Source organism: Euprymna scolopes, chromosome 18, assembly GCF_053919585.1.
Source record: "Euprymna scolopes isolate OS-2025 chromosome 18, ASM5391958v1, whole genome shotgun sequence".
Classification (NCBI taxonomy): Eukaryota; Metazoa; Mollusca; class Cephalopoda; order Sepiida; family Sepiolidae; genus Euprymna; species Euprymna scolopes.
In genome coordinates, this window is record NC_136499.1 from 110,783,247 (window position 1) to 110,802,469 (window position 19,223).

The 19,223-nt window shown below is 24.3% G+C and overlaps 1 protein-coding gene across 1 annotated transcript in view; it reads right to left on the minus strand.

Moving 5' to 3' along the window:
- Positions 1–4,875: 4,875 nt before the first annotated feature.
- The window catches only part of LOC145297759 (uncharacterized), a 125,098-nt gene continuing 110,750 nt past the window's right edge, over positions 4,876–19,223 (minus strand). Inside the window, exons 10-11 of the mRNA XM_080144001.1 lie at positions 9,935–10,065; positions 4,876–5,146 (exon numbers count right to left, since the gene is read on the minus strand). Coding sequence (XP_080000127.1) covers positions 5,101–5,146; positions 9,935–10,065 — 177 coding nt within the window. The 3' untranslated portion in view covers positions 4,876–5,100. The remainder of the gene's footprint in view (positions 5,147–9,934; positions 10,066–19,223) is intronic.

Genomic DNA, 19,223 nt, shown 5'->3' on the forward strand with positions numbered 1-19,223 from the left:
CATTGTTACGAAGGAATTTCTAAATAATAATATTCCTATTTAGAAAACCATTTTTAACTTGGGTAGCACGTAGACATTGTTAATTATTATTATTTTTTTTAACATTGGCATCACCATTTATCAAGGCCAAGATTGTACAGTAGAAATTGAACAATATAGAAATATTAGTAATGGAAATTCGGTAAATTTGTTAACTTATATGGAACGGCTCATCAAAAACTTGTTTGCGTTAAATTTGAAGACAACCATATTGTAGTCAGCTGGAAAGCAGAAAAACAGAAGACAATTCCATAGGTGTGCAGTTCTAAAGAAAGAAGCTTTGCTCATGGAATCTACGTTTAGGTTTTGGCACAGATAAAGAGTGGGGGAAATTGTCGATAGTATTTTCTGCTAAACGGGTGCTTCTTGTGAAAGTTTGGCGAGAGGGGGCCATAGATTGGAGCTCAGCCGAGCACTTGCCATGAAAATGACGATAAAGCAGAGACAAACTCGCAACATCTCTTCTGTGAGAAAGAGGTTGCAGGGAAGAGAAAAGGACATCCCCTACGAGGCTACGAAGTCTATTTTGAACTGTATCAAGGCAAGATAAGTCCTTTCTAGCAGCTCCTGCCCAAATGTGGCAACAGTACTCCATCCTTGGACGTACTTGGCTTTTAGATAGATAGAGAATTGCATCAGCAGTGAGATATCTACTGGATCGATAGAAGGATCCCACCATTTTTCCAGTGGCCTTGGCAACGGATTTAATGTATGTGTTCCATTTCAGATCAGGAGTAAAGGTCAGGCCCAGAAGCTTGTTAAAACATAAGGCCTCCCCAAGACGAGAGCCATCCATTTTAATTGATGCCAGAGGGGTATCAGATCGTTGATGATTTAAAGATAGGAGCTTGGTTTTAGATGCATTAAAAGTAACAAGCCACCTCTTTCCCCATTGTAACACTTGCTGAAGATCAGAGGAGAGAGAATCAGAGAGAACTTGGTCGCTTACGGTCTTAGATGTGCTACCATAGATAGTAGTGTAATCAGCATAGATGTCTACGAATGATGTAAGGATGTGATTTGGAAGATCATTAATATAGATTAGGAAGAGAGTTGGGCCCAGGATGGGCCCCCTGAGGGACTCCAGCATTAATACTGATGTCTTCTTATTTCTGTCCATAAACCACTACTCTTATGAACCTATCAGAGAGAAATGAGTTAATAATTGAAAAAACATTTCCAGCTATACCATAGCTGGAGATCTTGTGAAGTAAACCTTTATGCCATACTCTATCAAAGGCCTTTGATATGTCAAGAGCAATTGCACTAGAAAGGTAGCCTCTGTCAGGAGATTCGCTAATCCTTTGAGATATAACTGTAAGCACATCTGCTGTAGAGCTAGCAGAATGGAAACCATATTGCGTGTCACTAAGGTTATTTTTGCTGAGATGGTTAATTACTTCTCTATTTAACACAGATTCCAGCAACTTACTCATGACGCACAGGAGACTTATTGGTCTGTACTGAGAGGGAGATGAGCGATCACCTGAATTCTTAAATACAGGGTATACTGATGAGATTTTCCAGGTTGATGGGAAACAATTCTCCTTAATACAACGTTTAAACAGTTTTGTAAGGATGTGAGCTAGTTCTGGTTGAAGTCTTTTGAGTACTATAATTGGAATACCGTCAGAGCTGGTTGCTTTACTGGAACCAAGGTTTTTAATTAGCTTGGTAGCATCAGGTACAGATATTTGTATACCACATAGTGTGTTTTCTGACACAGGAGGAAATATTGGAGGTTGGCGGCCTTGGTTTCAAAGGATAGAATTAGCTGCAAAGTTCTTGGCAAAGAGTTTGGCTTTGTCTGAGGCTGACGAGATGACCTCAGGTCAATTCAGTTGTGATAGAATACACGCTTCTGTTCAAGATTCTGTTTGCTATTTGCCAAAACTGGTGGGAACCAAGCCGCTGCTCAGCTACTTTGGACTTGACGGACTGAGCATACAACTCTTTTGCATTCTTTATTCCTTTTTTGAAATGGTTGCTGACAGTCCTGTAAACGGCTTTAGTCTCAGTACATTTATTACGTTGATTTCTTTACGCGATGGCAGCAACACATTTTGGAGAGAACCACGGCTGGCTGTTGGGTTTTTGCTGGAATTTTTTCGAGGGTATGAAACGGTCTATACCTACAGTTAACCATTCCGTCAGGTCTGATACTATAAAGGACACATCCTTTTTAAATATGGAATGCATAGGTAGATCTGATATAATATCTGATATAAAAGTATGGAAGCTATCCCAGTCAGGCAAAGAGTATCGATATACTGTACGATGGAGAGGTACATCTGAGGACTTATTACATTTCATTTTTATCTTAACTGATACAACAGAGTGGTCGGAAGATCTAAGTGGAGACAGAACGGAAGCTGAACACAGTTCAGGGCAAGTTGTGAGAAAAAGGTCTAGGAGACTTGCATACTGGCCGTCAGTATCGGGCATACGGGTGGGTTCGTGAACAATCTGAGTGAGGTCATAAGCAATGGAGAAATCATGACAGAACCTCCCCTTATTATTGGTCTTGTTTGAGTGAGTTAATCATTTCACATTGTGAACATTAAAGTCTCCACAGACATGAATATTAGCTGAAGGATAAGCAGTTAGTACGTAGTCAATTTTCTCTTATATGCTTTTAAAGATAGTAACTCCGCGCTTTGGGGGGTATAGAGAGTAAGTATAAATGCAGTAGTTTTAGCAAGTGAAACCCGGAAGCACATATAGTGTAAATTAGGATCTTCTCTGGAGATTTCCCTACCACATGGAAAGCCATCTTTTATATAGGCACATATTCCTTGCCCATGGCGATCTTGGTGGTCAGATTTGGAAGTTAAATTAGAATATCCTTTAATTACGAACTCATTCTAGGGAAATAATCTGTCCAATGCCAGTTTCGCTTCCTACGAATGAAGTTTAAATTTTATTTGAAAAATAAAAATTTGGTCAGTTATTAAGTTGATTTGCCTTGCTGTAAAAACAAAACAAAAACGATATAATAACAACAACAACAACAACAACAACAACAATAATAATAATAATAATAATAATAATAATAATAATAATAATAATAATAACAATAATAATAATAATAATAATAATAATAATAATAATAATAATAGGTTTAGTGCCACTCAAATTCCAGTATAAACCAATGGCCACTGCCGGCGAGAAATCAATGGTAAGAGGCTGTTGCGATGATGCAAATTCATTTGCAAATGCTATCGAAGGAGGTGAAGAGAACTGGACGTCTGGGGAGACTTGTTGTCACTCAGCCTCCAGAGAACACCACAGGTTTCCAATCAGATCGGTTGTTGACTTGTGTGAAAGCTCCATGTGAGCCAATAATAATAAATTTGTAGATTTACACTTTCAGCTAAATCACCATTCCAAAATGAAATATTTTTTTAAAAAAACTTGACGGAAAGAAACCCAACGGTATTTAGAGTGGATGATCAGTTTCGTATATAATGTGCATTCATTGACCCTTTTTCTCGAGTGGTGATTCCTATGTAATATATATATATATATATATATATATATATATATATATATATATATATATATATATATATATATATATATATAATTTACATATATATATATTATTATTATTATTATTATTATTAATATTATTATTATTATTATTTTCTATAATAATTATTAAATACCTTCAGACACTAGTGTTTCATCCTTTCGGGAATCATCAGTGCAGGGTGTCACGATTAACGCCAGTCGAGAGATTCGAACCCCGGCAACAGAAGTCATGTCTGGCTTCATTAGCAAGGACCGAACCATTCGGCTACCGTCAAACGCGAGAGATACGGTTGAAATTAAACATTTATTCTTATTAAATGCTTTTAACGTCTGTCAGAGTGATCTAATCATTATATGATGATCTGCGCATAAGAGCTAAATTGACCGACTTTATTACAACTGAAAGTGCTCAATGATAAGAAATCAGTTTCTTAAAGGGGCTGACATAATTATTTACTATAATAATTCTTAAATACCTACAGGCACTAGTGTTTCACCCTTTTGGGAATCATCAGTGTTAGTGTAAAATGTATATATACTAGCATTTCAACCCGGCGTTTCCCGGGTGTTTGGGGGTGTATGTTGAGCAAAAATAAAGCGGTCAATTCTTTTTTAACTTTGACCCCTATTATGACCCCTTAACATTTATTATTTGGGGCTCAGATCAAGTTAAGTTAGATCCATGTCCAAGAAACCTATATCTAAAATTTCAAGTGTTTAGACCCAAAATTGGCGGAGGAGTTTGGTAAAGTTCTTAAACGTCAAACTGTTGAACTTTCACCCCTTTACAGCCAAATTTCTGTCCGAAAACCGATCACAAAGTCTTTCCCAAATTTCAGTACCCTGTATATCAATTTTCGAGTCCCTATGTTTTCATTCGCAACGTTAGCGATGAGATGTGAATTCAAACGTGATTGACAAGATAAAAAGAGTAAAATATCAAAATGTCACATTAAAACCAAGAATTCTAACAATTAATAATGTCAATCACGAAACAAGTCACAAAATCTTAAAGTGTCTGGTGTAGTATTTCAACACTAACAAATTCTTAGGCGTTAAACAATATCTTGAATACAAACACTGTCAGATTATTATTTGTTTTTTTATATTATTTTATATTAAACACTAACACTGTCAGATTATTATTTGTTTTTTATATTATTTTATATTAAAAACTAACACTGTCAGATTATTATTTGTTTTTTTTATATTATTTTATATTAAAAACTAACACTGTCAGATTATTATTTGTTTTTTTATATTATTTTATATTAAACAATAACACTGTCAGATTATTATTTGTTTTTATATTATTTTATTTTTATGTTTATCCAAAAGAAAATCAACAAAATAAAGTTAATCAAATAAAGTCAACGAAATAAGTTTAACAAAAAGGAAATAAATTGCCCAGTTCAAATGACGTCTTCATTTGTTCTCGTCTTCTTCATCTTCTTTGTCATCAGCAGCATCTTCATCATCAACATCGTCATCATTATTATTATGTTTTCATTTCCTCTCGCCCTTTTTTCAACAGGGGGAAGTTACCGGACCGCTTTGTTCAAATTTCATTATACTGGAATAAAGCAATTAATATATTTATTAGAAAAATTGACGAAACGCATATATCTATATATATATAAACGGCTATATGTCTGTCTGTCTATCTATCTGTAGTATTGGGAATCCCAGCTTAATTGCTATATAGGTAGTTTTAGAAATAGAAAGTTATATAAGCATATTTTGATTTCTCATCAGCGATTTAGCAGGGTCAGAAAGGTTAGGCTTGACAGGCATCAAACGCAAGTCACCTTGAATGACCAAGATTAGATGTACCAGAAATTAAGGGGTGACATGGAAGTTGTGGTCGTAGGCCTTCCAGTTGACGACCACATGGGTAGAGTTGGTTTGGGCAGCAGAGGAAGCAGGCGGGAGATTTCGGGTCCCTCCCACAACCAGGGTCCCAGATGTTAGGCTTGCCTTGAATAAAAAAAGATTGAAGCTTCAAATTCCATCTTGTTGTTCATTGATGAATGTGTCTGCAGCACCACTCTCCAGCAAGATGGCAGACCAGCGACCAAGAAGATGTCATCCGCTGGCCAAGGCAAATCAGGTATGTTCGCATTATATCGTTGCACATACACGTTTCGGAAACTTCCCAAGGCAAGAGAGAAACTGTAGAAGAATAACAAACACACACACGAACACACACACACACACGAACACACACACACACACACGCACACATATAACAGTGAACTGCACGTAGGGACACACGTTTATACGTAAGAACACACACACCCACACGTATATGTAAGAACAATGATAAACACACAGAGCGGTAACAGCAAACGTAAAGAAAACGATTAATAATAAACGTTTAATAATAAATAGTAATAAATAAATAAATAATAAATAAACACACCACATTCTACGGTTAATTATCTGTCTGTCTGCAGATCTCCAAACTCCGAAACTAAAAGTCGCAGAGCGGCGCTAAGGGCCTTAGATGATTGGATTTTTTTTTTACGCGATGTTTTTTGTGGGTCTTATGCCGCTTAAAATTGTTTTTTAGAGGTGAAAAATGGGTCAAAATTGACAAAAAAAAAATCGTGAAACATTTTGTACATTCATCTTTGTTTATTTTTAATTTTTAATAGGTTTATATGCGTGTCACGTTGGTACAGTGGTAACGTCACCAGCTTTGAATGCTACAGATCCTAGCTGATGGCACTTAAATACTTTTATTTTTTACTTTTGAAATCACAAATCTATAATAGTATATACGAAATCTGGACAAATTGATATACAAGCGTATTTACGGGCAACGCCGCCCCGGCCCCCACCCTTAAGCCCAATAAAAGAGCAATAAAAATTCAGCATACCAATGAATAATAAACACTTACAAGCCTCCACCCCTTGGAAAAACTTCAAATTAACTACGAAAATCGCCATTTTTACATCTCCAACACATTTGAAAATAATTTCTGACGAGGACGCATCACAGACCGTCTGAAACGCGCGTAAACGATTTCAATGACTTAAAAACATTATTACAATGATCCAAACATAATTCTCAATGAAAAACCAAGACATGGAATAATAAAATAATGTTAAAAAATACACATTGTTGGTGACTACTCCCTTATTTAAATATATATATATATATATATATATATATATATATATGAAAAAAATGTTGTATTTACTCAAAATAAAATATTAGAGAATTTAAAGGGGGGGAGAGAGGCCATGTGACCTTCATACACTAGACATTAAAAATAAGGGCAGATAAAAAGAAAAAGAAAGACATTCATGAGAAAAAAATCTCATAAATTATACAAACGTGCACACACATACACACACACACACACACACACACACACACATATATATATATATATATATATATACACTAGCAAAAGTACCCGTCGTTGACTGGGTACAAAAACAGCCTACAGAAAAAGACAGCCTACAGAAAATGGCGTAGGGAAATGTACACAGACAGACAGACAGGCACACACGCAGACACTTTATATAAATATATATATATATATAGTCTTTGAAGTTTTTAACCTTTAAACTATACAAAAAATATTTTTTATCATTCGTTAGAAAGCCATCTAGTCAGTAAGTCATTTAATCACCTGCAATCACTGCATCAACTCGCTCTCGAATTTACTATAATACCAATAATTTATTTTTCAAGGGATCATCAGTTGTTTACCATGAAACACTGTTTCGGGGATTTAAAAACAAAACAGTATATTACATCATGGCTCCCCAGCAGTGTTGATCAAACACCACCACCCTCAATCTTAGGAAGAAGACATGTTACAAATATTTGATCCAATTTCCTATTCTTAATTGCAATTACTAACCTTTTCATACTATAAAAATGAATTTCTTACCTGTGCGATTCATCAATTTCCACATTTAAAATGGATACATTTTTTAATTTTTTAATTTATCAGTCTTGTATTTATAAGATTAGGATTAATCCATTTAACTACTTATCACCCCCACTATGATTAGTATTTAGTATATTTACATTCTTATTTAAAATTAGATATGTAAAGGTTAAAAATATTTTTACATATATACATTTATTTTATTTATTTATTTATTTATTTACTTTTTTTTAATATAAATTTATTATATGTAATTATAAATACATTTTATACATTGCTAATATAGTTTTGGATTTCCTTTATTAATATAGTCTGGTTTATCTTAAACGATTCAAAAGCATCACGATAACGAACAAATGCTTTATTTAACTGTTTAAATATTTTATTTTTATCTCCACCTTGTTTTATCATCCTTATTACTAAACTAGAAACTGGTGGTATAAAGTCTGTTAGTCATATATATATACTAGCAAAAAGTACACGGCGTTGACTGAGTTGAAAAACAGCCTACAGAAAATGGACTCTGATTTATGAAAGTATGATAGGTTATGAAAAGGAGGGGTTGTAAAGAGATAGCTTCGAATTTGGGGGTATCAAAACCAAAGCAAAATATTATGAAAGAAAAATAAAATAGATAAACCACATAATTTATTATACCATACATGTTCACACTGAAACACTTATCACAATATTCTGTGGATCTATATTAAAAAAACCTTGTCCAACTTTGTGACATATTTCCATTCTATGGAGATCAGGCGCGAGGGAACACCCTATAATTTTATTATACCATATTTCTTCAAACTGAAACGTAATTATCAAAGTATTCTTAATTATCAGATAGATATGAAAAGTCTTTATTAAAGTTTCTGCCTATTTCCATTCTATGGAGGTCAGGCGCGAACGCGGATCCCACAATTTTATTATACCATCCCTATTTAAGTTAAAACATACTTATCAAAGTATTCTTATGTACATCTATATCAAAAACACTTGTAAACGTTTTGTTTTAAGTTTTTAATTTCCATACTTTGTGGACCAGGTGCGTACGCAGACCCTACAATTTTAATGAATCATCATTATGCCAGATCAAACATATCCATTCCTGTGTCTCGATACATCTTCTATCATTATATGTGATCAGTTTTCTATAATAGGCATCCATATAGGGGCATATTCGTGACCAGACACACACACAGACGTTCAGTTATATATATATATATATATATATATATATATATATATATATATAGATATATATATATATATATATATATATATAGATATATATATGTATATATAACTACTTCATTTACTCACATACAATTAATATACGAAAGTATAAATTTATGCGTAAACTTTAAGTATTTACTTCAAAAGTGCTCAATACGTAGGTAGAGCTAGTTTGTTAGTTATAAAATATATATGGCAATTAAGCTACACTGAATATTCCGCGTTTCATCCACTCTGACTCTTCAGGCTTATGCGCGAATTTTGTGGTTGTCTGTCGTTTTTATATACGCACCTTCTATTGAGATTTTAGTTAGCCAATCACCTTTTTAGTATCCACCGCCCCCTTCCTATCAGCCAATGAACATGTACTTATCGGACAAAGGCCGATTTGCCTTCTGGTTGACCTGTTCGCTTATGGAAAGGGCATTCTCAAAGTTCCGAACCCATATCGATGCGATGATTGAGGCTGAAGGCGACTACCTTAAATAGATATCAGCTCTACTACATAATCAAGTTACTTGAATTAGTTTTTCGATATGTTTAAAATATATCTGAAGTGTTGTTTTCTTAAGGGCGATAGTTTTATCGTTCATTTCATATTGTTATCGAAATTGGCGAAATCGCACATTTTTTTAAACCAAATTGACTGATTGCCTGCTTTAGTCTGGGACCACGGTGCACAGAAAGAAAGCTTCACAATCTTCTTTATAGTGACTTCATTCCAAATACATTGTAGTCTATATTGCACTGTAGAAAATCTACTGTTGATTTTATGAAATCATCTTTATATGATAGGCGAAATTCTAAATAGAAATATCCATTTTGAACGCGCCCCTGTCTTATAAAGAACCTATTTTCGACTTTATACACCGAGCCGTTTTGTTTGTGCGTTAATAAAATTCTCCAATCCGCTTGTGATGTTAGGCCGTATAAGGGCGTTAACTTTGGTTTACATCGAGCTGTTCCTTTTTTAATCGGATTTTTATTATTATTATTATTATTATTTTAAATTATCGATTTTCGAAGAACGCTGAAAGACACGTAAAGTAAATTTGTATGAAATTTCACAATTTCAATTTGTATGAAATTTCACAAAAAAAAATTACTCAGCCGTTTCGGAGTTTATAGGGAACGAACTGACACATCCTCAGATACAGACACACAGACAAATACATTAACAAAGTGACTTTTATATATAAGTAGAAGTAGTGGAAACTTACCTGTTCGATTTGTAAAGATTTAGGGAGGTCTCTGTGCCAACAGCGGCCAGAGTGTCTGCAGTATTAGGCAACATTCCCGAAGTTATAAACGATAAGGTGGCTGCATCCCGTTCCACGTACGCATCTCCAGGCTAAAAATTATTTTTAAAAATAAAATAGTGTCTAAATTATATAACTTGAAGCAACCGGCGATGCAAGAAAAATATGAAGAAATCTAAATTTTTAAATGGTCAGCTAGGTGTATGTGCTTACATATTGAAAACTACTTTTTATTTATATATTTCTTTGTATATTTTTTATATATATCTATGTATATTATTTATATATATCTATGAATATTATTTATATATATCTATGTATATTATTTATATATATCTATGTATATTATTTATATATTTATATGTATATTATTTATATATTTATATCTATATAATTAATATATTATATGTGTATTATTTATATATTTATATCTATATTATTTATATATTTATATGTATATTATTTATATATTTCTATGTATATTATTTATATATTTCTTTGTACATTATTTATATATTTATATCTATATTTTTTATATATTATATGTATATTATTCATATATTATATGTATATTATTTATATATTTCAATGTATATTATTGATATATTTCTATTTATATTATTTATATATTTACATGTATATTATTTATATATTTACATGTATATTATTTATATATTTACATGTATATTATTTATATATTTATATCTATATTATTTATGTATTTATATCTATATTATTTATATATTTACATGTATATTATTTATATATTTATATGTATATTATTTATATATTTCTATGTATATTATTTATATATTTACATGTATATTATTTATATATTTATATCTATATTATTTATATATTTATATGTATATTATTTATATATTTCTAATATATATTATTTATATATTTACATGTATATTATTTATATATTTCTATGTATATAATTTATATATTTCTATGTATATTATTTATATATCTATATCTATATTATTTATATATTTATATGTATATTATTTATATATTTCTAATATATATTATTTATATATTTATATGTATATTATTTATACATTTATATGTATATTATTTATATATTTATATGTATATTATTTATATAGTTCTATGTATATTATTTATATATTTATATGTATATTATTTATATATTTATATGTATATTATTTATATATTTATATGTATAATATATATTTACATGTATATTATTTATATATTTCTAATATATATTATTTATATATTTATATGTATATTATTTATATATTTATATCTATATTATTTATATATTTATATGTATATTATTTATATTTATATGTATATTATTTATATATTTCTATGTATATTATTTATATATTTCTATGTATATTTTTTATAAATTTATATCTATATTATTTATATATTTATATGTATATTATTTATATATTTATATGTATATTATTTATATATTTATATCTATATTATTTATATATTTATATGTATATTATTTATATATTTACATGTATATTATTTATATATTTATATCTATATTATTTATATATTTCTATGCATATTATTTATATATTTATATGTATATTATTTATATATTTATATGTATATTATTTATATATTTATATGTATATTATATATTTACATGTATATTATTTATATATTTACATCTATATTATTTATATATTTCTATGTATATAATTTATATATTTATATGTATATTATTTATATATTTACATGTATATTATTTATAAATTTACATGTATATTATTTATATATTTACATGTATATTATTTATATATTTCTATGTATATTATTTATATATTTCTAATATATATTATTTATATATTTCTATGTATATCATTTATATATTTCTATGTATATAATTTATATATTTACATGTATATTATTTATATATTTATATGTATATTATTTATATATTTCTAATATATATTATTCATATATTTCTATGTATATTATTTATATATTTCTTTGTATATTATTTATATATTTCTATGTATATTATATATTTACATGTATATTATTTATATATTTATATGTATATTATTTATATATTTCTAATATATATTATTTATATATTTACATGTATATTATTTATATATTTATATGTATATTATTTATATATTTATATGTATATTATATAGTTACATGTATATTATTTATATATTTACATGTATATTATTTATATATTTCTATGTATATAATTTATATATTTATATGTATATACTTTATATAACTACATGTATATTATTTATATATTTACATGTATATTATTTATATATTTCTATGTATATTATTTATATATTTATATGTATATTATTTATATATTTCTATGTATATTATTTATATATTTACATGTATATTATTTATATATTTCTATGTATGTTATTTATATATTTACATGTATATTATTTATATATTTCTATTTATATTATTTATATATTTATATGTATATTATTTATATATTTATATGTATATTATTTATATATTTATATGTATATTATTTATATATTTATATGTATATTATTTATATATTTCTATGTATATAATTTATATATTTCTATGTATATTATTTATATATTTCTATGTATATTATTTATATATTTCTATGTATATAATTTATATATTTCTATGTACATTATTTATATATTTATATATGTATATATTATTTATATATTTATATATATATATATATATATATATATTACGTATATACTTCTTTGTACATTCCTTAAATAGTTTTGTATATTTTTCTACATTTATTAATATAGTTTACATATTTCCAAGCATATTGTATATATATCTATTCAATCCTTTGTGGTATTATTTATATATTTCTATGTATATTATTATATATTTTATGTATATTATTTATATATTTCTATGTATATTATTTATATATTTCTATGTATATTATTTATATATTGGTGTGTAAATAATATATTTATATATATATGTATATTATTTATATATTTGTGCGTAAATTGTTTATATATTTATGTGTAGATTATATATGTATATATTTCTATGTGTATTATTCATATAATTCTTTGTATATTATTTGTATATTTCTATGTAAATTATTCATGTATTTCGATATATATTATTTATATATATACATGTGTAAATTCTGTATTTATATATTTCTATGCATATTATTTATATAATTCTTTGTATATTATTTATATATTTCTGTATAAATTATTTATGTATTGCTTTTTAAATTATTTATATATTTCTATGTGAATTATTTATATATTCCTATGTATATTATTTATATATTTATGTGCAAATTATATATTTATATTTGTCCATGTAATTTTTTATATAATTCTTTGTATATCATTTATATCTTTCTATATAAATAATTTCTATATTTCTATGTATATTATTGACATATTTCTGTGTAAATTATATATTTATATATTTTTATGTATATTCTTTATACAATACTTTGTATATTATTCATATATTTATATGTATATTATTTATAAACTTATGTGTAAATAATATATTTATATATCTCTATGTATATTATTTATGTATTTATGTGTAAATTATATATGCATACATTTCTATGTATATTAATTACATAATTCTGTATATATTATTTGCATACTTCTTTATACATTATTTATATATTTCTTTTTAAATTATTTATATATTTCTATGTAAATTATTTGCATATATCTATGCATATTATTTATATAGTGATGTGTTAATTATACATTTGTATATTTATATGTATATTATTTATATAAGTTTTGTACATTATTTTATATTAATATATAAATTATTTATATATTTCTTTTTAATTATCTATATATTTCTATGTAAATTGTTTATATTTTTATTTGTAAATAATTTATCTATATCTTTTATTTATATATTTCTATGTAAATTATTTATATATTTCTACGTATATTATTTATATATATTGATGTAAATTATTTATATATTTCTATGTAAATTATTTATATATTTCTTTTTTTATATATTTGTATATAAATTATTTATATATTTCTATGTTAATTATTTATATATTTCTTTTATTTATATAGTTCTATGTAAGTTATTTATATATTTCTACGTATATTATTAATATACTCCTATGTAAAATATTTATAAATTCATTGTATATTATTTATATATTTCTATGTAAATTATTTATATAATTATATGTATTTTATTCATATATGTCTGTTCATATTACTTATATATTTTTGTATATTTTATCTATTACTGTAGATTATTTATAATGTACACGTATATTATTCATATATTTCTACGGATATTATTTATATATTACTATGAATTTTGTTTTACTATGTAACTTACTTATATATTTCTGTTTATACTTTCATGTATTAGTATAAATAATTTTCGTTTACGTTTATGTATATTTTTTATTTATCTTTTTGTATATTATTTATATAATTCTTTTTTTTTTAATTACATTTTCACCCCAAACAAGGTAAATTGCCACTTTGGTGTAGGGGGCTACTATCAGGGGCAACAACTACTGGGGTACTATGTAGGGATTTGGGCAGCAAGGTGTCGGTTCACGTTACACTTGAACTTCTGCACGTCAGTACTGTTGGGGAAGCAGGGACCTGGAATGGAATTCCAGAGTCTAGCGGCTCTGGGGAAGAAACTATTGGAGTAAAAAGATCTTTTACATCTAGGGATCTCTACAGTGTGGGGTGGGATTTAGCAGCCTGTCGGGTTTGTCGAGGGTGCTCAAGTCGTGGGGGCACGTGATTGCAGTTCGTCAGAGTATTCACCACTAAAATACTTGTAGAAAAGGCAGAGGGATGCAACATTTCGTCGATGGGACAGAGGCTGAAGCTTAGATGCCAGTTCAGGGCCTATCAGGTTTGCGACTCTCTTTTGAACCTTGTCAAGGAGCGAGAGACAAGTAGCAAATACACCAGCCCAAATATGACAGCAATACTCCATACATGGGCGAATGGTGGCCTTATAGAGGTACAGGATACTTTCGGATGTTAGTAGTTTTCTAGCACGGTAGAGAGAGCCCACCTTTCTTGCAGCGGCCCTGGCAATGCCTTCAATGTAATTGTTCCAACTCATGTTTCCTGTGAACGTTAAGCCAAGGAGTTTGAAAGATGGACTCTCAGATAAAGAGTCGTTGGCCATTGCTATGGGTGGTAGAGAGGGTTTCTTGTAATTATTTAATGATTTATATATTTTATGTATTTTCTTCCTATTTCTTTGTATATTATCTATATAATTCTACGAATATTATACTCGATATATTTCTGTGTATTTTGTAAATATTTCTATGCATAATATTTACATAATTCTATGTAAATTATTTATATATTTCTATGTAAATTAGTTATATATTTCTATGTAAATTATTTATATATTTCTATGTAAATTATTTTTTTTATTCTATGTATATTATTCATATAATTTATGTTAATTATTTATATATTTCTGCGTAAATTATTTTTATACATCTATGTAAACTATTGATATATTTCTATGTAAATTATTTATATATTTCTTTTATTCATATGTTCCTTTGTAAATTATTTATATATTTGTTAATTTATATATTTCTATGTATATTATTTATATATTTATATATTTATATGTACATTATTTATATATTTCCTTTATTTATTCTATGTAAATTAATTATATATTTCAATGTACATTATTTCTATATATTTATGTGAATTTTTTATAATTTTTTCTATATTATCTATATATTTCTATATATATTATTTCTATATTTCTATGTACATTATTTACATATTATTGTGTATTATTTATATATTTCTATGCATATTATTTATATATTTCTATGTATATTAATTATATATTTATATGTATATTATTTATATATTTCTATGTATATTATTTATATATTTTTATGTATATTATTTATATATTTCTATGTATATTATTTATATATTTCTATGTATATTATTTATATATTTCTATGCATATTATTTATATATTTCTATGTATATTAATTATATATTTATATGTATATTATTTATATATTTCTATGTATATTATTTATATATTTTTATGTATATTATTTATATATTTCTATGTATATTATTTATATATTTCTATGTGTATTATTTATATATCTCTATGCATATTATTTATATATTTCTATGTATATTATTTATATATTTCTATGTATATTATTTATATATATCTATGTATATTATTTATATATTTCTATGAATATTATTTATATATTTCTATGTATATTATTTATATATTTCTATGAATATTATTTATATATTTCTATGCATATTATTTATATATTTCTATGTATATTATTTATATATTTCTATGTATATTATTTATATATTTCTATGTATATTATTTATATATTTCTATGTATATTATTTATATATTTATATGCATATTATTTATATATTTCTATGCATATTATTTATATATTTCTATGTATATTATTTATATATTTCTATGTATATTATTTATATATTTATATGTATATTATTTATATATTTATATGTATATCATTTATATATTTCTATGTATATTATTTATATATTTCTATGTATATTATTTATATATTTCTATGCATATTATTTATATATTTATATGCATATTATTTATATATTTCTATGTATATTATTTATATATTTCTATGTATATTATTTATATATTTCTATGTATATTATTTATATATTTCTATGCATATTATTTATATATTTCTATGTATATTAATTATATATTTATATGTATATCATTTATATATTTCTATGTATATTATTTATATACTTTTATGTATATTATTTATATATTTCTATGTATATTATTTATATATTTCTATGTATATTATTTATATATCTCTATGCATATTATTTATATATTTCTATGTATATTATTTATATATTTCTATGTATATTATTTATATATATCTATGTATATTATTTATATATTTCTATGTATATTATTTATATATTTCTATGTATATTATTTATATATATCTATGTATATTATTTATATATTTCTATGAATATTATTTATATATTTCTATGTATATTATTTATATATTTCTATGAATATTATTTATATATTTCTATGCATATTATTTATATATTTCTATGTATATTATTTATATATTTCTACGTATATTATTTATATATTTCTATGTATATTATTTATATATTTCTATGTATATATTTTTTATATATTTATATGCATATTATTTATATATTTCTATGCATATTATTTATATATTTCTATGTATATTATTTATATATTTCTATGTATATTATTTATATATTTATATGTATATTATTTATATATTTCTATGTATATCATTTATATATTTCTATGTATATTATTTATATATTTCTATGTATATTATTTATATATTTCTATGCATATTATTTATATATTTATATGCATATTATTTATATATTTCTATGTATATTATTTATATATTTCTATGTATATTATTTATATATTTCTATGTATATTATTTATATATTTCTATGCATATTATTTATATATTTCTATGTATATTAATTATATATTTATATGTATATCATTTATATATTTCTATGTATATTATTTATATATTTTTATGTATATTATTTATATATTTCTATGTATATTATTTATATATTTCTATGTATATTATTTATATATCTCTATGCATATTATTTATATATTTCTATGTATATTATTTATATATTTCTATGTATATTATTTATATATATCTATGTATATTATTTATATATTTCTATGAATATTATTTATATATTTCTATGTATATTATTTATATATTTCTATTAATATTATTTATATATTTCTATGCATATTATTTATATATTTCTATGTATATTATTTATATATTTATATGTATATTATTTATATATTTCTTTGTATATTATTTATATATTTCTATGAATATTATTTATATATTTCTATGTATATTATTTATATATTTCTATGAATATTATTTATATATTTCTATGCATATTATTTATATATTTCTATGTATATTATTTATATATTTCTATGTATATTATTTATATATTTCTATGTATATTATTTATATATTTCTATGTATATTATTTATATATTTTTATGTATATTATTTATATATTTCTATGTATATTCTTGACATGTTCAGTTGTAAAATATATACTTATATATTTCTATGTATATTCTTTATATATTTCTATGTATAGTTTTGATATGTTACTATGTATTTTTCTTCATATATATATATATATTATTTATATATGTCTGTTATATTATTTATATATGTACGTGTAAATTGTATATTTCTATATTTCTATGTATATTATTCATATATTTCTATATAAATTATTTGTATATTTCTTTGTAAATTATTTATATAATTCTTTGGATATTGTTTATATATTCCTATATATAATATTTATATATTCTATGTAAATTATTTATATATTTCTTTTACTTATATATTTCTATGTAAATTATTTATATATTTCTTTTATTTATATATTTTAATGTAAATATTTATATATTTCTTTTATTTATATATTTCTATGTAAATTATTCATATATTTCTTTTATTTATATATTTCTATGTAAATTATTTGTCTATTTCTTTTATTTATATATTTCTATGTAAATAATTTATATATTTCTTTTATTTATATAGTTCTATGTAAATTATTTATATATTTCTTTTATTTATATATTTCTATGTACATTATTCATATATTTCTTTTATTTATACATTTCTATGTAAATAATTTATATATTTCTTTTATTTATATAGTTCTATGTAAATTATTGATATATTTCTTTTATTTATATATTTCTATGTAAATAATCTATATATTTCTTTTATTTATACATTTCTATGTAAATTATTCATATATTCCTAAGTATATTATTTATATATTTCCATGTAAATTATTGATAAAATTCATTGTGTATTATTTATATATTTCTATGTAAATTATTTATATAATTCTATGTATTTTATCTATATATGTTTATGTATATTATTTATATATTTTTGTTTATATTATCTATTACTGTATATTATTTATAATCTATATGTATATTATTCACATTTTTCTACGGATATTATTTATATATTACTATCAAAATTATTTTACTATGTAACTTATATATTTTTGCTTATATTTTTATCTATTACTATAAATAATTTTCATATACTTTATGCATATTTTTTATTTATTTTTATGTATAT